This window comes from Osmerus eperlanus, chromosome 12, assembly GCF_963692335.1.
Source record: "Osmerus eperlanus chromosome 12, fOsmEpe2.1, whole genome shotgun sequence".
NCBI lineage: Eukaryota > Metazoa > Chordata > Actinopteri > Osmeriformes > Osmeridae > Osmerus > Osmerus eperlanus.
The window spans coordinates 6883187-6907655 of record NC_085029.1 but is presented as its reverse complement, the minus strand read 5'-3'; the positions used below and the strand labels follow the sequence as shown (position 1 = coordinate 6907655).

The 24469-nt window shown below is 41.8% G+C and overlaps 2 protein-coding genes across 4 annotated transcripts; both read right to left on the bottom strand.

Moving 5' to 3' along the window:
• Window positions 1-120: 120 nt before the first annotated feature.
• LOC134031792 (mitogen-activated protein kinase kinase kinase 14) lies at window positions 121-8848 on the bottom strand. The gene is made up of 15 exons (XM_062475514.1): window positions 8696-8848; window positions 7463-7738; window positions 7078-7147; window positions 5972-6899; window positions 5692-5826; window positions 5393-5522; window positions 4982-5110; window positions 4293-4397; window positions 3751-3914; window positions 3301-3451; window positions 2450-3019; window positions 2131-2237; window positions 1912-2032; window positions 1644-1744; window positions 121-1320 (listed from the first exon to the last, which is right to left on the bottom strand). Exons 2-15 carry the CDS (start codon window positions 7704-7706, stop codon window positions 1156-1158), a joined length of 3120 nt encoding a protein of 1039 aa, XP_062331498.1. The 5' UTR covers window positions 7707-7738; window positions 8696-8848; the 3' UTR covers window positions 121-1155.
• Window positions 8849-10899: 2051 nt separating this feature from the next.
• Window positions 10900-24460, bottom strand: grnb (granulin b). Of its 3 annotated transcripts, XM_062474285.1 has the most exons (16): window positions 24265-24459; window positions 23158-23298; window positions 22827-22964; window positions 22253-22369; window positions 21070-21220; window positions 20631-20737; window positions 20187-20316; window positions 19572-19663; window positions 18878-19025; window positions 18603-18700; window positions 17846-18085; window positions 16731-16967; window positions 14926-15189; window positions 14494-14727; window positions 13681-13938; window positions 10900-12271 (listed from the first exon to the last, which is right to left on the bottom strand). In XM_062474285.1, exons 2-16 carry the CDS (start codon window positions 23293-23295, stop codon window positions 12125-12127), a joined length of 2499 nt encoding a protein of 832 aa, XP_062330269.1. In that variant the 5' UTR covers window positions 23296-23298; window positions 24265-24459; the 3' UTR covers window positions 10900-12124. The 3 variants fall into 3 exon arrangements, with proteins under 3 accessions (XP_062330269.1, XP_062330270.1, XP_062330271.1); XM_062474286.1 differs by lacking the exon at window positions 16731-16967 and having other exon boundaries at window positions 24265-24460; XM_062474287.1 differs by lacking the exons at window positions 14494-14727; window positions 14926-15189 and having other exon boundaries at window positions 24265-24460.
• Window positions 24461-24469: the final 9 nt, after the last annotated feature.

The following is a 24469-nucleotide window of genomic DNA, read 5'->3' as shown; positions in this document are numbered from 1 at the left end:
CCGTCCTATCACGGAGCGGAAGGGATTTGGGGACAACGTTGAGGAAGTGAACTAAGGAGGTTGTAACAGTGGACATTCAAGACAAGTTTATTCGGGTCTCGACCAGTCTTTTAAAACATTATTTGCAGATGTTGTTAACTGTCCTCTATATAACTTGTGGACAGTGTAATGTATTTAAGTCGGGTGCCTGTTGAGTCAGTGTCAATTTTTCTAAACAATTTGCAGTAATGTGACCTTGTTTCATAGACCACATATGCATACATGCAATGAAACGTATCACCTGCGGTAAAACTACTGTATTCTAACGTCATCATTTGTCAAGGACTGATTAATCTACCGCATAGTAATTAATGTGACTTGATAATGTGCAGCCTATATAGACAAATCCTGGTGAGCGAATAGTTTGACAGTATGGTACCCCAAGCGGAAAAAAGGAAGCCCACAGAGTAGCCTACTTATACTTTGTTAAACTTTAAAGGCAGGATAGGCAAGTTTTGCGAACTTAGCAATTTTAGCTCGAGTTTGAAAGGATTCAAAGTAAAATATCAGCCACTTCTCCAAAACACACAAAAGCTAGGCCTGACACCTGCCAGGAGGTAGACAGACAAGTACCCCGTCCAATCGCTGCATTCGGTCCGAATGCCGTCCAATCATTAGTGCCGGTCTGACCTTAAGGATTGGTTGTGTTTTTGACAGTACTGCGACGCCCACAGATATTGGATTGATTACATTTTGCTATCAAACCTTTAGCTGTATGGGAATCAGCATTTTAAGTTTATTTTAGCATATGACAAAAAGTGCTTCTCAACATTGCCTACCGTGCCTTTAAGTATAATTGTTTTCACTTGGGACCCCAGACCCTAATGCAATTTGACTGTCAAACTGTCAAAATGATCCTGATAAACCTTTACATATCAATACAATTTATTTAAAAAGTAAAAAATATTTCAAACACAAGCAATGGTCACCGGATAGTCATGAAAATATATCTTGACAAAAAAGTAGAGGTAGCCTACATAGTCCAAAAATGTCCACCAGGCAGAATTACTGCACAAAAGTCAGTAAATCATAATAATACATGACGTTCATTGTCACATTGATGGAAGTGCTTTGAATAAAGTATATACAGAATGTGAATAGAGTTTATGACATTCATTAATCCCGAATCTCCAGCTTGCCCTCCCTGATTCTCCAGTTCCAAAGCTGGCATCCATCTGGGGCAGGAACACATCGAAGCCACAGTCCTGACTCCTGGATCTCCTGTTGGAAGGACACAATCTTCCTGTCCAGGGTCTCCATGCTGAAGGCCTTAGCTGTGATCTGAATAGGACATATACTGCATATCATTCGTCTGATAGATAGGATATTAATATTTCAGGCAGACATGACTTTAATCAGTGTTTGTCAGTTAGTCAAATTATAAATATTGAGTATCCAGTGACCTACAACATCCCTATGGATACCAAGAGCAGTACAAAACTTGTTTGGTGCATTCAAATATATATCTGGGTGTATCTTTGAAGCCTGATTAGGGCTAAAAATAAATTTAATTTAACAATATTTTCCACAATAGAATGACTACACCTTAGAAACAGGCAGATGAGTGTAGGATGGAAAGATTCATATCAAGTCAATATACTTACCTGTTCACTGATCCCTATGGCAACGTGGCCTACTTTGACCTGCCGACGTTCTCGTATCCTGAGACACTCGCCACCAATGTTCTCAATCCATATATCAACACCTAGAGTAGATACGCAGAAAACACTGACTTATGGACTAACCAATTAAAACTGGCCGGTAAAAACCAATCAGGTGGTCAGGATGTAGGATTCTTCAACAATTAAAATGCACTGCCATATCTGATTTATCTGACAATGAAACTCAAAAGGGCCATTTCTGACCTCCTACCTTCAAAGCAGTGAGATTGCGTCTGATTGGTTGAGAGCAGCCATTCCATATGTCCGTCTGTCTGGCTGTTGTAGGAAGAGAATACCCCTGAACTGAGGTCGTCTGACCAGCAATCCAAGTCCTTTGTGAACAAGAACATTTTAAGAGAACAATAATTTGTACTTGACTAATACAGAATGCATCCAGATGTGATTCGTCTGTGTGTTTGAATGGACACACCTTGTCTGTGGCGTCTATATAGGAATCGTCAGTGTTGCTTAAACAGGATGGGGGGTGGTCCCGAGGTTCAGGTGATGGGGTCTGGGCCACACTTCCCACGGTCACACCTAGGAAATACAGTATCAATAAAGCATCTTTATTCCTATCTCACCAATTATTAACAGCCCAGGGTCTCTACATCGAGAAGATACTAAACAAAGTCATACATAGTGCATACTAGGACCTGAAACTGAAACAACAGCGAACTTAAGATTTTGGACTATGAATAACGAACTGAACATTCCGAATTTGATAGTGCCTATAGGTGTTAGGTCCTGACCATCTCTGAGGTATTCTAGTTCTGGTTCCGATCCCCAAGACTGACGAGTCGGCTGGCCTTGCCGTAGAACAGGGAAGTGGGCTTGTAGGACACGGAAAAGCTCAGTGGATGAGGAGGAATCCCATTCTGACTCTTCTTCTTCCAAATCGCCCTCATAGTCCTTCTCATCATCCCGCTTTCCCGAGGCAACCCTTTGTTTGGAATATTCCTCCTCTCCCAAATAAATATCCACCTCAGAATCCGTCTCCCATTCCCAGTCATTGTCTTCCGTCTGAAGGTTGTGGAAGGAACTTGAATGTGATTCCCAGCCCCCGGCTTCCATGGAATCTGATTCCGATTCAGAGTACTTTTTCCATTCCGATTGTCCCTCCTCTGCGTCAATGCTGTCTTCATCAGCTGCCATGGATCTCCAAGGGCTCACCCATTGCATTGTGGATGCCGTTTTGGTGACTGCTTGTTTATCAAGTGCAGATGGGATCCTGAAGGATTTCCTGCAAGATGTGTGCCCATTCTGGGCCTTGCTGTTCACCTGTTTCTCAGATTTTATAGAGCTGGAGCAGAGGCCTCCAACTGGAGAGAGATAAAGAGACACAAAGAGAGACTTCACGATTTGTATGTGTTTTCTCTCTTTCACATGTAAACATACAAGAAGCACTAAGCAAAGAGGCTGTTAAATGAACCATTAACACTTCACATCTGCTGCAGTTGGTTTTGAAACCCCGAACCGCTACTAACTATTCTTCTGAAATAGATAGTATCTTTTGTTTTGTACTCACAACATCGACAAATACATACATTTTTCAAAGGTAGTTTTTATATGCCAAGGTTTTGACTGTTCTTTGAAACAATACCTGCCCTCAGGGCATGGGTTGTCCTTTTCCTCAGATCAGTGGCCGATGCTCTTCTGACGGGGTCTTTCTGTAGTCCAGCTTTGAAGACCTCAGCAGTAAAATGGTTACAGCTGGCAGGCACCTCCCACAGTGGCGCAGGTTCACTGACAATCTGAGCAATGGGTGAAAATATATATGAATCTATTCATTTTAATTTGTTGTAGTTAACAGACAAGTAAAAGTTAAAGAAAATTATGGACATATTGAGTATAGATATGTGCAAGGGAGGCAAGAAATGCCTTATGTTTCATTATTAAAGTTTTAGTTGATTTAGAACTAATGGATTACCAAACAAGGGAAGAGGATTAGGGCCACCGAGCTGATAGTAGTGATGGTACTCTGCACAAAATACCCATTTATTATATACCTATCATTTTTGTTGTTGCCGATACGTTTCGACTCGTTTCTGACCTTGAGACACAGTGGATGGGAGTAGTACCGGATCCATGGGTGGCATCCATTGAGCATGTGCAGTAACATACAGCAGCTGCTCCACACATCTGCTTTGGCACAGCGCCGGTCTCCTCGTGCCACCTCTGGTGCCATGTGGCTCTCTGTGCCAGGGAACCCTGGCCCTGCAATGAAAATAAACTGTTGAGTTGATTTGTCAGACTATTGCTTTTTTCAGACGTCTTCATTGAGGCAAACCTTTTGGGGGTCAAAATGAGTAGAATGGATTATCTGCTTCAAATATCCAAAGGCACAGTTACAAAGTTCTCTGAAACCTTTTTCTATTTTACAGCTAATCCAACTGTTTCATCTTGCAACTGTGCAAATGAGCTGTTCTGTGAAGTGGTGATCTAACTATTTATATCCAGTGGACAAAATAAATGACAATAGACAAAATTAAGGATCGATTTGATCAGAAAGGTTCTCCAGTTGACCCAAGTGCTGTACATGGCAATAGTGATTGAAGTGCCTGTCACATCTGAATTCACACATGTACAACCTACCTATGAAGGTGTTGGTGCTCTGGAAATTGCTGTCTATGGTTTCAGAGAGACCAAAGTCACACAGGAAAGTGTCCATCCCGTCCACAGACAACAGCACATTGTCAACTGTAACAGGACAGAAACAGAGACAGGAAATATGGTCCAATGTAGACAGAGGTAACTTCACAATTTTGATAGAGCAGAGAGTGTAGTCATACTTCCAAGGAGAAATTGCATTACCTACATAATTGGATGTGAGAACAAATCTTGAGACAAGAGTCAGCATTGTTTCAAACTTTGTCACACTACAGAGGAAAAGTCTTCTGACACTAGAGGGTGCACAACTGCTCCAAACGTCTTCCAACATTAGACTTTCCAGAATACATGCCATGATGCCGCACTCTCCCGCATATATATTCTTATAATTGGTCACTACCTCCATTGGATTTAGGAGTACTGACTTAAGGCATGGAGGATAGGGGAACAGTAAGGGACCAATGCTTAAAGTATACTTGGTACCTAATATTGGCCATTGAAATGCTGGTGATTTGTGTAGCAGGAGTATGAAGACTTCAGGGCACAGACATGTAATACTAATGTAATAAAAATGTATAACTTTTTTTTTTCAGGATTGGACACGACTGCCCATCCTTGCACATCACTTTCAGTAGAGTTTTTAAAAGTAAATGACTTGAAATGATTCGACCTACCTTTAACATCCAGGTGCAGAACATGTCTGTGGTGTAGGTGCTCTAGCGCCCCCAGTAGCTGATGGAGGTAGTGCAGGGCAAGATCTTCAGGCAGACTGCCTCTCTCTCTCAGAAGCTGGGCCAAACAACCTGGGCAGATCAGGGAATAGGATTACATGCTCTGTGCTACTGTGACTAACATTGTGTTGCTACAGGATACCTTCCTGTTTAAAAATGGCACTATAAGGAATCTGAACAATTTCTTGTGCAGTGTGCATAAGTGATAAGATAATAACTGATTTGAAAAATCAATCCCCCTTTTTGATTTGTCTGGTGCATTTCTTGTCATTTAAATGTTGGGCATTTTAAGGATGAAACATTTTGAGAGAGATACTTCAACTATGCTCTTCCAGGGTTTGGGGGAATGTTCACCTGGCTTTAGATCCATGAAGAGTGTGATGTTCATTCCCTCTCTCACAGCACCAAAGAGCTCAACAACCCGAGGAGAGTTGAGAGCACTCCATGTGCTCACCTCCTCACTGCTGAAGTGACTCAGTGGGATCTAAAATGGTAAAACAAAAACTGTTAAAAGGGCTTTTAGGATTTAATCCGATACATGAATTTTTTTTTGCCCAAGACAAATTTAAACAATATAATTAACACATAATAATAATGGATTGAATTGATTTAGCAAATAGTGTGTATGTGTGACCTAATTCCTCTTGGTTTACCCTCTTGGCTGCACACTCAAATCCTGTGGATTTGTCTTGCACACAGAACACATCACCATACGATCCATTCTGGATGTGGTGAAGAATGTGGTATTGCTTTCCTTCCCTGTATTCAGACTTGCAGACTCTGAGTTCCTAAAAGCACACACACATTCCTAAATTAAGTGATTCATAAAGTACAAATCAAAAAGCTACTGAAATGTTCATAAAAACAAAAAACATTTCAGAAGTTGTGCCACTGTGTTTAACAACAGGAGGATAAGACCAAGGGTCATCTTACCTTATGGAACATGAGGCCTTCATTGGGTTGCCTGTCACTCTCAACTAAAGCCTCTCTCACCACCTCTTTGAAGAAAGTTGAAGCGAAGCGCAGATCCCTCTGGGTAACTCTTCCCCGTAATCCCTTCACTGATTCAGATTCTCCCCATGCGCTGTTAAGCACCCCATCAAAACTACAAGACGAGCCGGAGACTTCCTCCAGACTGTGACTGGAAGAGTTGGTTAAAACATCTTCACTGGAAGCGGATCCTGACTCATGCTCCAGGCTGCAGGTGGATGTCAAGTCAGACACACCCATGAGGCTGCCAGATGCACCCCTTTGAACCAAAAAGTTGTCTGACACACACATGATGCTGGAAAGGCAATCTGACACATCCATAATGCTACAGACAGAGTCGGACACACCTCCTATACAGATGGATGAGTCTGATTCGCTCTCGTGAGGACAGAGAGATTCGGACACACCCAGATCCTCTGAACTACAGGACGAGTCCGACACTTCCCTGAGTCCGCAGTGGCTGTCAAAGAGTAGCACATCATTTAGTCCACAGCCATTGTCACAGACATCGGCAAAGCTGCTGCAGGTTTCAGACACCCTCCCATGTCTACATGGTTTAGACACGCCCTCTAAGCTATAGCCTCTGGTGCTGCAAGGGTTCCAGTTACTGTCAGTGTGTTGGGGGCCTACAGGAAGTGGCAAGAAGTCAGGTGCCTCGACCGCCTCTTTGTCTGTCGATCTTAACCAATCAATCTCCTGCACCCATAAACCCTGGATCACCGGAGGCTCCTCCCCTTCATCCCTCCTCCGTCTCTTCTTATTCTGTCGTTTGCGATATTTCCTCCTCAAGGGACGGTGATGGACTTTGTGTGGAGCTGCATATTCCTCTTCATCAGTGTCACTTGTAAAGATCGATTGCTTGGCTATGGACCTACACATGTATAAAAATACAGAAGTAAATGAGTGGATCTTGAAATAAGTATCTTCAGACTTAAAGCAAAACATTTGATAATGTCAACTTTTAATGAACTCCCCCCGAAATGTACGAATAATTTTTACTCATCAAGAAATCGGCAGTTGATTTGTAATGTAGTCAAAAGTACCTGTACCTTTTGGGGAGGTGAGGTCGGGAGTAGGGACATTCAGTGCTTGTGGGGCTGAACTCTTGGCAGCCTTCACCTTAAAACACATGGTTCAGCATCAAAGGTAACCCACCATAAACCAGCTTCAGGATCCTCAAAACCATTTCTGGCAAAAGTAGTCCTTTGTTTCTGATGCTAACAAGTATAGACTTTTAATACAACTGCTAGGTGTCAAAGGGAATAAAAAAAGACTAATGTTCTGAATTGAATCTCCAGTCAATAACTTTTCCCTGACAATGAGTGTAGTTTTCCATTAAATACACCAACTTTATATATTTACCAAGTTGTCTGTTAACAAGTATAGCAGTGTCATCTACCCTTGAATGGGTCAGTGCACTGATGGCAGCCTTACCCTCAGCCTGAGCAATGATGGAGACATAGGGGGTCTCTTCAGAGTTCCCCTGGCCCCCTGTCCCCACCTGCTTGGCAGTGCCATGCTCCATCAGCAGGCTGAGGTGAGGGGCAATGGTCTGAATCAGTAAGTTATTTTCTTCTTCTCCCTTGACGCCATTGTCCTCAACGACAAAGGACAGCCCTGACCCTCCTTTTACTTCAATGAACGGTGTGTTGGAGTCGAACATTCTGGGGATAGCCATTCTTCAAGCACTTGAGTGTCCACTTAAAGAAACTGAAAGAGAAAGAGAAACACTCTGGATAAGAGCGTTTGCTAAATGTAAATGTAGAAACGGGGAAGTGTTATTGTGTCTTCCCATATACTGAATAGTGAAAGACTTTAACAAAAAGGTACCCAAGGTTAAAATATAAAATGCAAGGCTGTATGAATTTGGTTCATGTTTTGAGAAGAACAGGAAAAAGACAATCTAACTTTGTCTCTAAACTCTGAGAGAAATGCAAAAGTAAATTATGCATTTGGCAGGCACTTTAATATGGTGGCATTTGGCATGGCTGGGTGTGAATGAACAGACACCACTGGTGATCCAAGCAAGCAGAGTATAAATAGCATGCAGAGATGTGGCACTCATAGAATTTGCTGCATGCTTTCCACTGGGCTACCCAGCTGTTCAAGTCTCTCTTCTTTTGCACCCGCCATATTGACAAGGAAGTCTGAGATGAAAACAATTTTTGGGTCAACTTAGCTGAACGTAGCTTTATACTGTAGGTCTCTAAAATTCCAGTCTGTACATACACACCTGAATATGACCAACTCTATTCAATATCGTTGAGAACGTGTCTATTTCATAAGTTACATTTTTTATAAAATGCCATATAATGTAACAGAAATATGCATAAATGTAATGTCTGGTCACGTATACAAAGATAAAGCATCATTGCAAAGTGCACCTCTGTTACAAATGTTAGTCCTAGATAGTAAGTTCTCCAGTAGCTGCCTCAACCCTTTGCTTAAACGTAACTTCCGACTGCTGGCCTGAAATAGCATACGTTGCCTTTGTACCTGTAACAAAGTGATTCTGTCCATCTCCCACTCTGTCCAATGTGTCCCAAGCTTTTCCAATCCTAATCCACCATCCCCTGTTTTCCACCACTATGAGATATAGCAGCACTTACTTCGATTAAAAATCATCTGTTAGATTAGAAATATAACCGTAAGAAGTTGCATACATACCCCAAAAACGTAAAAACACTGTTGCTCCTTTTCAGTTTGATGTTGTCTTACTTGTAGTAAAGACAGATTGTAGACTTTGACCAGGTATACAGTTCTTATATCCCATTTGTCCAGTGTGTGTGTATGCTCCTGTCCTGAGTGAAATCCACCGGCTTTTTGCCGGCAGGCCCCTCTGATTGGTCGATTTATCTGTGTGAGTTATGAGACAGTTTGCACCCCCTTATTAACACCCGCCCCAGTCCCGCATAACACACACTCATACACAGATACCATCTTTGAAACTGAGCCTCGGGCATGCTGTATCCATAGAAACAATATTTAGCCCATACACTGTAGTCCCTTGTGTAGATCTGAGAGGATATGATAAGTTTAAGCAGCAATATAGTTATATCCTCTTAACATTTGTAAGTGGAAGCACTGCAGTCTAACATGTATACCATTAAAGGTATACATACACTTTAATCAATTAGAATAAGGTAAGGAGTTATTTCTGGACAAGACAATCAAATGATACAATACTTCTAGTGACTAGTTAAAACCACTTGAGAGGTTGTATAATTGCTGTAACCTACATGAGTAAATGTATCATTTTAAAATGAACTTAAATGATTTAAAACATTTTCATTGAACACAGATGGAAGCAAATTTGATGAATGGTTAAAAAGATGCCTTACACCCAATTGAAAAGGGCTGTTTTCCAAACATAATCTTAGTCCCAATTCTCAGATTGCTTATCTAGGATGAGGACAGCCTGTCTGTGCATGTAAATGTAAAGATGATCTTGGATAACAGTTTTTACTCTGAGATGTGTGGTGAATACCAGGCCTTAATGTCATTTTAATGTATGTTTAAGAAACATTCCCTTAGATTAGGAATCCAATTCTAAATCTTTCTACTGTATACTTATGACCCATGGACTAAAACTTTAATGATGCTCTTTAATGAAGGATTAGGCTAAATCTAAGTCTAGGACAAGATTAACTAAACTGCTTGTTTACGATTAACTTGATGACATTTTGTATCAATGCCTCTAAATTGATCTCTCGAAAGCATTAAAATGAGATTAATCTGTTTCCACTGAAGAGTTTGGTACAAAAGTCTTTGAAATTGAGCTTTACATTAGTGCCAAGTGGAGCTAAATTAACATAATCTTTTATTTATTTTAATACAATTGACCAAATAAATGTAGCCCTTCTGTAAAAACAAATGAACCGTTGAACAACTCATGGCACTGCATTCATGCAAGTCAGCTCCTTGGCATTAGTTCAACAATGCTTCCCATTACTTCTGCCCACCAATGCACATTTGTTGCCCCAAATCCCCATGAGAGGAGGCCAACATTCCCATGAGAATTAGTAGCATGCCAAAGGAGGGAGGGGAAGTGGGGGAGTTAGAAAAACTAGTCTTCCCACAACTTTCTCCCTGGCAACATCTCAATGGAAAACCAATGGTCCAATGAGCGGGCTTTGACAAGCACAAAAAAGCAGGTCAATGGGTTTCATCAGTGCACTCTGCTGCCCTGACTTTCTCATCACAGTGTCTATACATAGAGGTGATCAAGGTCCAAAAGGTCCTCATTAGTGATCCGTTCAAATATTAAGGTCATTTTAACACATTTTAAGATCTGTTCAATATTTAATTGTATGTTAAATTGTACTTGACGCGTCTGATTTAAAGCCCCTAATGTTGTTTACATGAGGGTCAGTCGTCAATGAAGTTGAGTACTATACTTCTGACTATAGTTAAACTTGTCAACAAAAGAGGCAAAGAGATGCATTCATTGCTGGCATGCCTCATTTAGGGTTAAACATTCCCTTTTACCCATTGTCTTTCACAGATGCTGATTTACAGTCAATGTTTCTTTACAACCACTAGAGAGCACTACACCAGACACTGGCTGGATAATCCACTTGAAGTGGTCTGCCATCCAGATAGCAACAGATAGTAACTGGGAGATATGGACACAACTGTGCTATGCCACGGTTAGAGCTACTGTTACTGTTCATGCCTCTACATGCTTTACACCTCTTGTTTTCAACAGTTGTCATAACATCTGACATATGAGAGGATGTTTGGGGGGGAGGAGGGGGAGGGGGGGGGGGGCAAAAGGGAGCCCCCTCATGGCTCCCCTTTATTTATTTATTATTACATAAATAATCTATATCTATGTAGTAGTGTGTCTGTATCAAATAAATAAATGTGGAGATATTTTGAACAATTTTATTTCACCTCAATTCGCATACACTCATCTGTGATAAAAGGAGATCATACATTTTAAAAGCACTAAAGCCAAATAAAAACCTAAAGCCGAAATTTCCTTAATTTACAGACCTTCACTTAAACGAACAAAAATATCAACCACTAGTCAACCTAGAATGCAATTAGAGGAATGGAGGTGTGTAGTGTTTCAGAAATCTATACTACAGACATTTTTTGGGGGGGATTGAATCAAATAACTAGCACTCCTTGTTTCAAGTACTGTTAAATTACCACTGTTGAAATGTTGAGACCAAATAATTGTTTTTAGCAGAGCTATTGCCTAGTGTATATAATCAATGTTATTGACAATCATGAGAAAAAATGGCTGACCAAGGCTTTTGCTAAACTGAATGTTTTTGATTGTACCGTTTCTGTAAAAGATTCATTTAAATATACATTAAGCTAAATGCCTTCAATAATATCACTATACTTTATCAATGTTGTTATGTTTAAATGGGCTTGAGGAGCAGAATCTGTAATTATAATGCTGGAAACCTGTTCAGTAAAGAGAGCTTTTAAAATCAGACAGCAAAATATAATCAAATCAATCAAAATCACAGTCATCGTTTCACCCTTTTAAATGGTTACTTTTAACTACAGCAGAGCACTACCCCAGGTTTGTGAAACGGTGTTAAATGGTTTGACATGGTATCATAGTATTTATTGTGAAATTAATCGCCATTGACATCTCTCACTTGCATAGAGAAGTGGAATGGCAAATGGTCATTTATAAAGAAGAAAAAGCACTGCAACATATGGTCAATATAAGCAGCCTGATGGTCAAATGTCTTAGTCTCCTCCACTTATACTGTTGTGTGGGTCTAACAATAATAATAATAATAATAATAATAACAACAACAACAGGTACTAGGTGGACAGAACTACAATATCTTAAGATGGGCAAGGAGGTAGAACTGAATTCCATTTTCTAAACAAGCTTACTTCTCAAAGGGTGCTTGGAAAGTAGAAACACACTTAACAACTATGATCGCTGGTTGAAGATGCTGAATTGTCAACGTCAGCGACCTTGTCAAAAGGCAGAAATACGTGAATATTCTGAAGTTCAACTGTAAAAATGAAAGACAAGAAATGAAAAGTTTGTTCCCTTGACCTTCATGAGTTGTGGGTTAATGTGTTTGAGGACAGGAGGATCAGTGTGTCCTGGTTGGCTCAGAGTCCAAACGGAAGGAAGTCGCTCTTTTTGTCCGTAAAGAAAGTGCCCCAGGTCAACTGAGCCTGCATTGAGCAACCCCCTGCCACCAAGTCACATGTGTATCCCATGGGGCAACAGTGCTTCCCGTCTAAGCAGCATACAGCCTGTGCAGAGCAAAAAAAATTGGTTAAAAAATTGTTGCAAAAAATATGACTGTAAAGGCTGATAAGGTTACTGAAGGCAGCATTTAAATTGTCTATTCAACAAAATAGACACCCTGTTTACATCCCTCAGTGCAAAACTGGGGACAAGTTAGCACAGAATGTATTTTACAGTATTTCACAATTGCTCAAACACTGAACCACATTCTCTGAACAAAATTATCAATGGCATAAACTTATGTCGAATCAGTCACTCTTTTTGCAAAACTCTAAACACATTCTCACTCACTAAAAACATTTTGCACTGTGATGCACTTATGCAGTAAACACAAACTACAACACAGTTGTCATCTGTAAAACACAATGACTCAAAATTGTTCACACTTGTTTCTAATGGTGGTTTGGGACAATGTCAGCTTTCACCGTGGTGTCCGTATACAAGAATGGTTCAACATCAACCAGAATTTTTTTACTGTAAATGTTTGCCTTCCACCATACAGCCCTTTTCTCAACCCAATTGATGAGTTTTTCACTGCATGGCGGTGGAAGGTCTATGACCGAAACCCATATACCAGGGTACATTTCCTACAGGCAATGGAATTGGCCTGTGGTGACATAGGTGTGGAGTGTTTTCAAGGCTGGATCCAGTTTTTACCCCGTTTTTTCATTGTTGACAGTACTAAGTTGTGATTGTTACTGTCATATTTTCTTTATTGCTAAATACATACATAGCTAAATACATTCAAAAAAATATTTACATGTAACTACATGCCCTGGATGCTGTGTTATCAATTGTTCTGTGTTGTGTCTAATGATTGCTCCATAGTGTTGATATATTGATTTGCTGTGTTTAAATACTGAGCTACTGAAGCAGAGACCAACAAATTAAAGGCTCCATTGATCCTGTGAGAGACTTGTTGCTCTTGTTGGTTAGTTGTAACGGTTTCAAATTCTTGTACTCACTGTGAAATATTTTACTGTTGATTGTTTTTTCTACAGGTACACTCTTGCGGGGAGTTTCATGTTGTTCAATTGTAACTTGTTTAACTGCATGCTCTTATGGTTCTTCCCTTTAGCACTTATTTGGTTTTACACAATGTATGCTTCATGTTTTGGCTGCTCGCAATGTTTGGGTCTATCTCGTTGTTATGATCAGTGACCTATGCTCTTTTGTAAAGCTCTCTCTTGGAAGTCGCTTTGGATAAAAGCGTCTGCTAAATGCATAAATGTAAATGGTTTAGGGGCGAGTATTTGATTTTGCCAGAAGAGTCAGAGGTTTTGGAAATTGAGTTTGAAGATTTGGTTTTGTGTTTACAGCTTTGAGAAAACGGGCGACCGTTTCAAGAAAGGCGTTTTAACAATTGTGAAAAACTGTAAAGGGCTCTCTCTCTCTTTCCAAAGTATATCCGTACCTGAGGTGAGGGGCAGCATGCCCACTCTGTGGCTGAGGCCTTGCAGCAAGTGTCCTGCTTGGTACAGCGAAACTGCCCCGTGCCGTCACAAGGAACGTCCCCGGCTCTGTCGGCGGCTCTCTGCCGGAGCTCCTCCACTCTGCTCAGAGGGACGCTGTGGAGCAGCGGCCCTTTCATCTTCTTCTCACAAGTCCCTGTCTGCATGTTGCAGCTGTAGCCCTGGGGGCAGCAGTGCTCGTGGTCTGTGCAGCAGACAGCCTGAGAGGCCATGGGGAACAGACATAGACAGACACACACACACGCGTGCTAAGTAAACACTCAAATTCATTTACATACTGGTGGCATGCAATTATCAGGCTCATGCCAGACCCCCAAATGTACTGTGAACTCAGACTGTAGTTAAGAGTAGAAAGCCATGGTCAAAAAGGTTCGCATTCAGATCTATGTGTAATGTAGGCTACATGAGAGGTATTGACAAAAGACATGTATGCTTACAAGCTAAGGCTCAATTCCAGCATGGATAACAATCATTCTTAAAACCAAACACTTTTCCGGTCTCCTGTCTAATGTTCTCCTGTGTCTTGCACCATTTTCTACATTAGCCCAGCATTATCTCAAGAACTACAAGTCAGAAGTTCGTCATACCATTCGAGTCAAATGATATGCCACAAGGTTTTGTAATCCATTTTGAAATGGCAATGATGGGCAGTGCCTGGAGAAGTTTTTCATCGTATTCAAGTGCCGGCTAAGCCCTAAAATTAGGACATTCCCTTAATCAGTCTACAATTAAGTCAACCCCATGGCAAAAGCTACCTTGACCAGCGGGCAGCAGCCCCACTCTCCTGTGGGCAGCTTACAGCAGGTGGCCCCTGAGGCACAGCTGCTTTTGTCGTCACACTTGACGTCTGCCACGGCATTGTCCCCGGCGAGGGACTGCTCCTTCCTGTACCAGGGGACACTCAGAGTCCCCTTGGTGCAGGAGGTGCGCTTGGAGTCGCAGGTGTAGTCGCTGGGGCAACAGTGGTCGCCGTCACTACAGCACACTGCCTGAGGGGAAGGCGGGGGGACAAAATGAGCCTGTGTTTCAAAGTCAAACCAGACAGATTACACTCATCAAAGTGAAATCTCCATAGAGACTTGTCTCCCAAGTCTACTAGCCTCCATTTTAAGACAATCATAAATCAATAAATCCCTCATTTGCATTGAAATCTAGTTTTGCGATGGATATAACGCTAATATTCTTACATTTGGCAGAGGGCAGCATCCCCACTTGCCAGCCTTGTTCATGAAGCAGCAGGTGGTGTCTTTGGGGCAGCTAGTATGAGCGTTACACATGTTTTGGGCTGTCCGGGGTTCAGGGGCATTGAGATGGGCAGACGCCCTGTTCAGTGCTGGTGTCTTGCGCACCCAGGGCACATTGAGAGCACCGGGTTTGTCACAAGCCTGCTGGGAAACATCACATGTGTAGCCTTTGGGGCAGCAGTGCTCGTGGTCGTCACAGCATACAGCCTGAGGATCAACAGGACAGAGTCGTTTTAAGCACACCCAACCTGTCATTCATGGATAATTCAATAGTTATATATTATATATACACATACATAAAAATGCATGTAACATGTTTTAGTCAGTGCTGCCACTACAGTTAAAAGCTAAATAGATTTTGAACTGCTGTACATTTTTGTGTTGCCCCAAACTGGCAAACCTTTGAATTTATCATAATAATGATTCATTCTATTTGTAATGCGTCTTTCTTGCACTCAAAACATCACAGTAGGTTCCAATCACAATTTTCTGACATAATATACAATAATGACAATCACACTCAGATTTACTATAAAAAATAAAACATATTGAAAAGGTTTGATTGCTTTTCTTAAAGCAATCATATCCTAATGGAAACAGGTAGCGAGTTCCACAGTTTAGGAGCAAGCAATGCAAGAAAAGGCTCTACCACCCATGGTTTTCAATTTCCCAAAAAGTTCCTACAGCGAGATAGAACCAGCATTTTGAAAAGCAACTGTAATAAAGGATTTTGAATGAATTCTGGAATGGCTCAGAAAACTGTTTCTATGCTACCAGATTCCTTTAGGTCTACTGGTAGATGACTGGGTTTCAATGTGAAAGAATAGTAGTTCAAGCCACACCTGACAAGGCCACTACCTTCCATCGTACCTTGGTAGCAAAAAGGTCAGAGTTGCGACTACTTAATCATAAATAACTGTGGATCAGAGGACAGTACATTTGTAATCGAATTGGTTTAAAAAATCTAGACTGATGCATTTAATGTTCTGTTTGTGCTGGACAATTTTGAATGTGTGCACTTTGAAATCGTGTTCGATTGCAGAAACTGAATAACCTCAATCCTGATTGGCATGGTGTGCGTGTTATTGTATGCCCATGGTTTGCACAAGTTTTATTAAAAGTATGGGTGCACCTGCACATTCCTTAATTATGCTAAAAGATTCCAATGTCTTTCTGGATTTTACGAAGCCGAAAAGTATTCAGTTTTCTACATGCATGGAAGCAACTGAAATTCCATGCAACCAGAAATACATGTGAGGTGACTAGTGAAGGACTCGTGACAGCACAGCTCTTCAGATATTCTGCATGCACAGGGATGTTCAGTTTGGCATGTCTGGTGTGTCCTCACGTGAGCGAGGCGACAGCATGCATGTCTGGTGTGTCCTCACGTGAGCGAGGCGACAGCATGCATGTCTGGTGTGTCCTCACGTGAGCGAGGCGACAGCATGCATGTCTGGTGTGTCCTCACATGAGCGAGGGGACAGCATGCATGTCTGGTGTGTCCTCACATGAGCGAGGGGACAGCATGCATGTCTGGTGTGTCCTCACATGAGCGAGGGGACAGCATGCATGTGTGGTGTGTCCTCAGATGAGCGAGGGGACAGCATGCATGTCTGGTGTGTCCTCACATGAGCGAGGGGACAGCATGCATGTGTGGTGTGTCCTCACATGAGGGAGGGGACAGCATGCATGTGTGGTGTGTCCTCACATGAGCGAGGGGACAGCATGCATGTGTGGTGTGTCCTCACATGAGGGAGGGGACAGCAGGCCCACTGTCCAGAGTTCTGCTGGCAGCAGGTGGTGCCACCAGGACACATGGTCTCCTTGTCACACTTCTCGTTGTCCCTTGCCAGGGTTAGAGCGGGCACCTTTGACACCCATGGCAGGGAGAGGCCAGAGCTAGAGGGATCGTCACACGTGCTGGCCTCCATGTTACACACAGTGTCGTGTGGGCAGCAGTGGGTGTGGTCGTCGCAGCACACCGCCTGAGGGGCAATCCAAAGATCGATTCAGGTCAGTTATTTATCTTCGATACTGTACAGAGTAGGGCTGCACGATGATGGCCAAAATGATAATCACGATTATTTTGATCAATATTGAGATCCCGATTAATTATCACGATTTGTTGATTTGAACCGAAACAACTTTTTTTGTCACATGGAGTACCATGCAGTTCGTCAGTGGTAAAGTAAGGAAACAGCACTTGATCGGCCATGACTGACGTCAACGCAGCAAACCACAAGAAGCAGGAATGTCCGACTTTACGCAGCCGTTTATAACTGCTCCCCAACTGCAAGCAGCAACTCCTCGCTGGTCGTTTCGTGCAGCCGCAGCCGATGTTGAATGCACCTATGGTTTACGGAGCGCTAGCTTTGCCAAAAAAAAGAATATATATATAATATATATATAATATTTTACGTATTGCTCGATCACTCGAATTTGATCGTGGGAAGCCAAAATCGTGATTAAAATTTGATTCATTGTGCAGCCCTAGTACAGAGCATTCAGGAATGCATTTATGGTGAGGTGTGCCATCGGGATCTTTCCTTCAATAAGCTAATGTATATTTGATTCCAAATTGTGTATTTTGAAACCAGGCACCACGAAATTGTGGATACCTCAAAGCCATTCATTTGAATTAGCTGGAGCTCTTGACAGCTTCTGACTCTGGTCAACTGAAAAGCTTCCAGACTGTGCCTTTCAGTATTAAGCAGCAAGGTTGTAGCTACACTTTCCATTGTCGAAAGACAGTAATCCTGAAAAGACATTGATGCCAACTGCCTGGAAGTGGTTTTTTTCTGCCATTCCTTTGTGGAGTCCCAACAGTTTCATTCCTACCTCTCGAGGCTAGGCGGAGACGCACCTTGACCAGGGGGCAGCAGGCCCACCCTCCAGCGAGGGTCTTGCAGCAGGTGGCTTTGCCCGGACAGAAAGTGGACGCGTCACACTTGCTGTCGGGTGTCGCCGACGCCCAGGGGAAGGCGGGAACCTTGGCCAACCAGGGAAGCATGGCGTTGCCGTCAGGGTCGTCACACGTGCTGCTGGCCAGGTTGCAGATGGTGTCGTGGGGGCAGCAGTGGAGGTGGTCGTCACAGCACACCGCCTACGGGGAGGGGGGTGGGGGGAGCAGGGGAAATGAGGGTTACAGTTATAATAAATGGGTAGACAATAATCAGATACGTATTGGCGGATTGGAGCAGTTTTCATAGTTTGATGTTACACAGTCCAGTCTTATAAATTTACATATAAAAAAATAATCACATTTGTTTTGTTTTTTTGTCCTAATGCAAGAGTAGGAGAACACAACACATTATGAAACTGCTATGCAGATGACAGACTTCTGTAATGGCCGGACCTTTGTTACATTTGCAATTTGGTCATTAGTGTGCAAAGGGCATTAGCATGAAAAGGATAATAAATGGCTCAGTGCTTTAATGTGACAGTGTATTTAGGGCTGCCAGAGTCCTGCTTCCAACAAAGTGTCATGGAATTATAATAATTACACACAATCATGTGACACCAGGTTAGCCAGGTTAACGTTTTTTCTTGAGTACTAAACTCAATTAAAACAGATAGGTGCACACAGGCGTGGAGACGCACACAATACAAAATGCTCTTACTTTGGGTAGGGGGCAGCAGGCCCAGTCACCCTGTAGGGCTTTACAGCACGTGCTCCCATCAGCGCAGGCTACAGACTCGTTGCAGGGCACAGCGTTGACTGGAAGACACACCAAGCAACCACAATGAGGCGAACGTACAAAAACCTTTTGGAGAAGAAATCTCAAGAAAGGATAAAAAAACAAAACAATCCTCTCATCACACAGGGTGTCTTTAATTTGGGGGAATGAAAGACAAAATCAGTTTATTGCTGATAAAGTTCATCCTAAATGCTGACCTGTATTCTGGAGGGTGGTCACTGCAACTCTGGCAGGGATTTTGGTGGCCATTGGGGTCTCACCGTTTGCCGATACACACATGCTATGGGTCAGGTCACACATGGTGTCCTTGGGACAGCAGTGGACGTGGTCCGAACAGCACACAGCCTGGACAGAGGGACGCAGAAATGTGCTGTCTTTCAACAACAAAAAATGCCAAGACAATGATTGACTAATTCCTTCTTCACCCTCTCTATATTGTTGTCCACAGATTCATGGAATACAGTGTATCTAGGTTAAGTCAGATATGAAAAGGCATATCATTGATGAGGTTAAATATTAGAGTAAACAAGAGAGGGGGATTTCAACAGTCATTTCAACCCCTAATCATGACTGTTTAACAATGATTTGCTCACGAATCCTCCGGCAGAGAACAATGCCAGAAGACAAAAAAATAAATATCTGCCGAAACATTAACGCTGTAGTACTAATGCATCTCAATAAATGCCTTTCTTCTCTTTTTTCAACACCTAAAAAGGATTGAAGTGCATGAAAGGTTCTGAAACTGCATGCAGGCGCACAGTGCTTACATTGAATTCTTCATCATCATCATTTTCCCGACTAGGGTGCTTAAATCGTTTTGAAATGTACATTTCCTGTAGGCATGCGAATCTGGTGTGAGAGTGAGACTGGGTTGTTCTACTGGAGACTCACACTGGCCATGGGGCAGCAGCCATAGCTCCCACTGCCCAGCTGACAACATGTGGTATCGTCTGGACATGTTGATATCTGATCTGGACACACCACTGGAAGACAACGCAAAATGTGATTTAAGGATCAAATTGACATCATTTGATGGTGTGCAGGACTAGTATGGTTCACTACAACAGATCGATCCCAATTCCAAACAATTTGTATTCTGGAACAGTACCACCTGTTCTTTTCAATCCTCAAATTGTGGGGTTCCTCAAGGTAGCATTTTCAGGTCACTACTCATGAAACACTTATATAAATACTCAAAATAAATATTCAGAACATTTTTGTCACATGTACGAACAGAAAATTAAGTATAAAAAAGTTTTTTTTCCCCACAGTGGGGGGAGTATTACATACAGTAATATGTTTTATAACTACATGCTTTGCAGAGAAATGTTTACCAAGCTACCTTACACATAATTCTTACCTATAATGCACCTCAAGTACCCTCATGCATTTATATTGTACTGCATATTGTTGACTTTTTTTGTTTAGCAAACTGAACAGTGAAACATGCTTTACACAGCTTTCAACATGGCTTTAGGGTTGTAGAGTTACACAAAGAAAACTCACCATCATTGGGTATTGCCGAAAACTTCTTGGCTAATGGGGAATGTGATTCAGGGGAAGTGCATATCTCGTGTTCGAGGTCACAGGTGGTGTTACTAGGACAGCAGTGTTGGTGGTCGCTACAGCACACCGCCTGAATCCAGTATCCAATCAAATTAAATTAGACCCCCGGTCACCCATGACTACATCGAGACAGTTTTACAATGGCGTCTAAAATATATGGTCTTAAAAAGAACAAATGTCTACACAAACATTTTAAGATTCAATAAACCATAACATTTGACAGTAAAGTAGATCTAGTTGATGTACAAAATGGTTAAATGTGCAAAAGAACAGCTTGTTTTATGATAAACATTAAATGCGCCTGACAGTAATTCCGAAACTCCCAAGTATGAAAAGGTCCTTTTGCATGACATTGCTTCCTTGTAAGTGTGTGAGCGTGTTTACCTCTGAGTAAGGACAACAGCCATAGTCTCCACTGGTGAGCAGGCAGCAAGTGGTACTCTCTGGACACCTGCTCTTACCACCTGGGCAGGTTACTGCTTTACTCACTGCTGCAGAGACAGAATAAAGCACCATAAGAATACTAGCATAAGACGCTGTTAGCTAGCACAATATATCTCCACGCTTTTAGAATTCAAATTTACTGCTAAGACCTTCAAATTGAAGGGGTATAAAAAGGTATATCACACTATAAGACACAAAGAACTAGGCAAGAGAATGGCATAGAGCAACAAAGTATGTAGACTGAAATACTAGCTAAACTACACAGACTGAGGTTTGCTCTGGAACAAACGCATAGGAGGGTGTCAAGATAAGCATACGCACAAAAACAGACATTTTACAGACAGTATACATTGGTGATGTCACACACATATTGGATTACCTGGCTGATTGTGTTTGGCTTCTCTCCTCCTTGCAGGTAGCTTTTCAAACATAGGGAAGGACTCCAGGGTAGGGGACAAACATTTGGAGTGAACAACGTCACATTTTGTGTCCTCAGGACAACAGTGCATCTTGTCCTCGCAACATACAGCCTGGTGAGGACAGATAAAGATGGGATAAAGGTTGGTAACATTTCTGAATAGAACATGTTTAAGTACATATATTCCTGCTGGAGTCACAGTGTAGGATTTATTTCTTCATGTTTGTCTGGACAGGAATCTTGCTCCTCCTCTTGGAAACTCAAACTGATACACTATCGTTTGAGTTAATAATTGCTATTTTGCAACAAGCCCATGGCCGTGTTTCCCCTCCCATTATATTAGGGGGGCGCCCCCCCCCCCCTGGAAGGTCAAGTTAATGTTTTTTTTAATGTTTTTTTTATATAGCGCCAGATCACAAAATAAGTCATTTAAGGTTACCTTTCCTATAAAACAGGTCTATAGGGTGCTCTTTTATTAAACAAACTAAATGGTATTATGTTATTCATTTTATTTACACGACCATGTCTACATGGTCGCCCCCCCCCCCCCCCCCCCCCCCCCCCAAAACTGTAAACCTAGGGGAAACACTGCATGGGTGTATCTATAAAACATTGCTAGAGACAACCTGACTGTGACCACCCTTGTGATCATATGCCAAGCAATATGTACTTAATTGAATCATAAAAGTCAAGCTTGAGACAAACCAATAGAAATGTTTATCGAGTTAACAACCAAAGGTCAGCTATATTACCTAATGACATCTCAGGACATTCAGAGAACAGAGATGCCAACGATACAAAAGGAACCTACTGGGCTGATACTGCAGGTAAACAATGTCCTCAATGCACCTGGGCATTATTTGTTAAAATACGAACTCACCACAAATGTTTATTTGGATACTTTCAACCAGCTCTAAACACTGTTCAAAAAGGGGTAATCGTTGCCAACCGCTAAGCGACAAGCCCAAAGAAAAGGTGCTAAATTAATTAGACCCAAGCAGGCTTTCCTATGAACACAAACTTGAACATTTGACTTTGAGGGACATTTTGTATCAACCGTTCATCTGGTTTCTGTCAGAAAAATGAGTTGGATATATCTCTGTCTTCGTTACTCGTGTACAAGTGAATGGATTGGGTACCATACCCTGGCCAAGGGACAGCAGCCCCAGGAGCCGTCCAGAAGCTGACAGCAGGTGGTGTCGTCTGGACACTCGGACTCTTTATCAGGACAAACGACTGCCTTCACTTCCTGCCCTGGTAGCTTATGTAGTAACAAGGCATGCATATCAATGAGAGAAATAGGCGTGTTAAAACAGCACAGGGAAGTATATGTATATGTGCGTACAAGTATATTTTAGATCTCAAAACAGACTTCTATTCAAACACATCCTTTTAGCTTTTCATTTGTTGGCGAAGCTAATAATTGACTCCAGTTCAAATTACTTGTGCATTTGGTTAGAAGCTGTTGCCATAAAAACGTGCACTGCTGAAAATATTAAACTCCAGCACTCTGCTCAAAATGCTCCACGTGTTCAAAAAGTGTGTGTAGTGTTTTTGCAGACAGCCATTAGCCTGCGACCGCTATCTATTGATAACAATTGCAAAGACATGCAGTTAGTATGAATAGTTATCTGCATGTTATCATGCAACTACATTTCTTGCACTAAACAGTCTTGCAAAAAAAAAATTTGGAAGGAGGCTGACTACCCCCCACTTACCTTAGAGCCAGTGGGATTTTTGGCAGGGACCTTTTTCACCCAAGGCAAAGAGATTGTTTTATTCAGGCACTTGAAGTGGACCAAGTCACACACAGTCCCCTCATAGCAGCAATGCAAGTGGTCCTCGCAACATTCAGCCTAGGACAGAAAGATCAAAATGTAATTATTAAAAGAAAAAGGTAATAGGCAAGGGGATTCAAAAATAAAATATTGATAGCTTTCCTCCAGGTATGCAAGGTTTCAAATGCCAAGAGAATGCCTGAATATCTGACAGCTACAGTATTTTAATACTGTTGCAGCGCACATATACAATTCTGGTGAAAACACTCACTTTTGGTAGAGGACAGCAGCCATACCCACTGGAAGGGGTCTTGCAACATGTGTTTCCATCCTCACACATTCCACCATCAGGGCAAATGAGGGCAGAGGTGAGGCCCACCAGAGCCAGGAACAGTAACCCGACATGCATTTTCTGTGGAGAGTTTGTCAGTGTTTGGGTACTGTAGAGAAAAACTTGACTTTACTTACCTTGCAGTTCTTATAGGCATATTCTGTATTCTGATCTAACTATAAATATGAGGTGTTAAGTAAAGACAGTGTTTATTAATGGTCAACTTACTAAATTACTTAGCTAGCATATCATTCATGCCGAATGTCATGCTTCCCAAATAAAAGCCTAATCAGCTGTGTATTTGTTCTAAGGTTCATGTCCTTTATTTGCAAACATCATTCTGTGCTGTATCAGAACTTCACACGGAAAACTAATATTTGATTGCTTAAGAATGTTTCAAAACACCCTCTACCTGCCAAACATTCCCAGGTAACAATAGAATACGTTATCTGCATAAACTTTAAAACCTGTTTTTCATGTTTTTCTTTGAGTGTGAACAACCTTTTATCAGCTAACTTTTATCTTGTGGGGTAATATATGTGGACAATACAGTACTATGAGATTGAGGGCTGATAAAGCAGGTCTGATGTATTCATTGAGTTAGGGAACTTTTTACATGTTCTTCGTGTAGCAATAGTTAACGAGGGAGCTAGTGCTATCTAAAACAAAAAGATAGTTTAGTTAGCTAGCTTGCTAGCTACCTCGCTAGCACTAGCTACTGTACATCACTGGTTACAGCTGGTTAAAAAAAACAGCAAAACAACATGGGACTGGTAGCACTTTGTCGACAGACACAAATATGATGTGGCTAATGACAAGTTACAGTACGCCAATGCCTATAATGTATCGCTCAACCGAACATACAACATAGCTCTTGTAGCCTAAATACAGTGTGTTTCTTAGGCTATCTTGATCTAGATGTATTGCTGGTTAGCTAGCCGCTGACAATACTGACTAAGCTGCTTTATTCATTTACCCCTTGTGTGACTCGACATAACAAAGTCCCGTAATGACCAAAGCTGCAGCTCGCTACTGTACTGCACTTACCTTTAAGTTTGACGTCGACGTGTTAAGTGTTACATGTATGTTATCTCAAGTAGTTCGCGAGTATTCTCCTTGAAATCCGGCGACAGTTTAAGCTAAGCTATCCTAACAATCTGACCTGTTGGTTGATATCTAGCTCGTGCTAGCAACATAGCTTTTCTAATGTACAAATCACATGACACTGCACATCATGTGACTTGTGATTTGT

Coding starts and splice junctions, on each gene's coding strand:
- LOC134031792 (XM_062475514.1), bottom strand. CDS start 7,706: ATGGCTATCCCCAGAATGTTCGACTCCAACACACCGTTCATTGAAGTA. Junction 5,827..5,971: donor AAGGCCTCATGTTCCATAAG/GTAAGATGACCC, acceptor GTGTGCTTTTAG/GAACTCAGAGTCTGCAAGTC. Junction 5,523..5,691: donor TTGAGTGTGCAGCCAAGAGG/GTAAACCAAGAG, acceptor TTACCATTTTAG/ATCCCACTGAGTCACTTCAG.
- grnb (XM_062474285.1), bottom strand. CDS start 23,295: ATGCATGTCGGGTTACTGTTCCTGGCTCTGGTGGGCCTCACCTCTGCC. Junction 21,221..22,252: donor GCTGCTGTCCCTTGGCCAGG/GTATGGTACCCA, acceptor TGTCCTCACCAG/GCTGTATGTTGCGAGGACAA. Junction 20,317..20,630: donor GCTGTTGTCCTTACTCAGAG/GTAAACACGCTC, acceptor TACTGGATTCAG/GCGGTGTGCTGTAGCGACCA.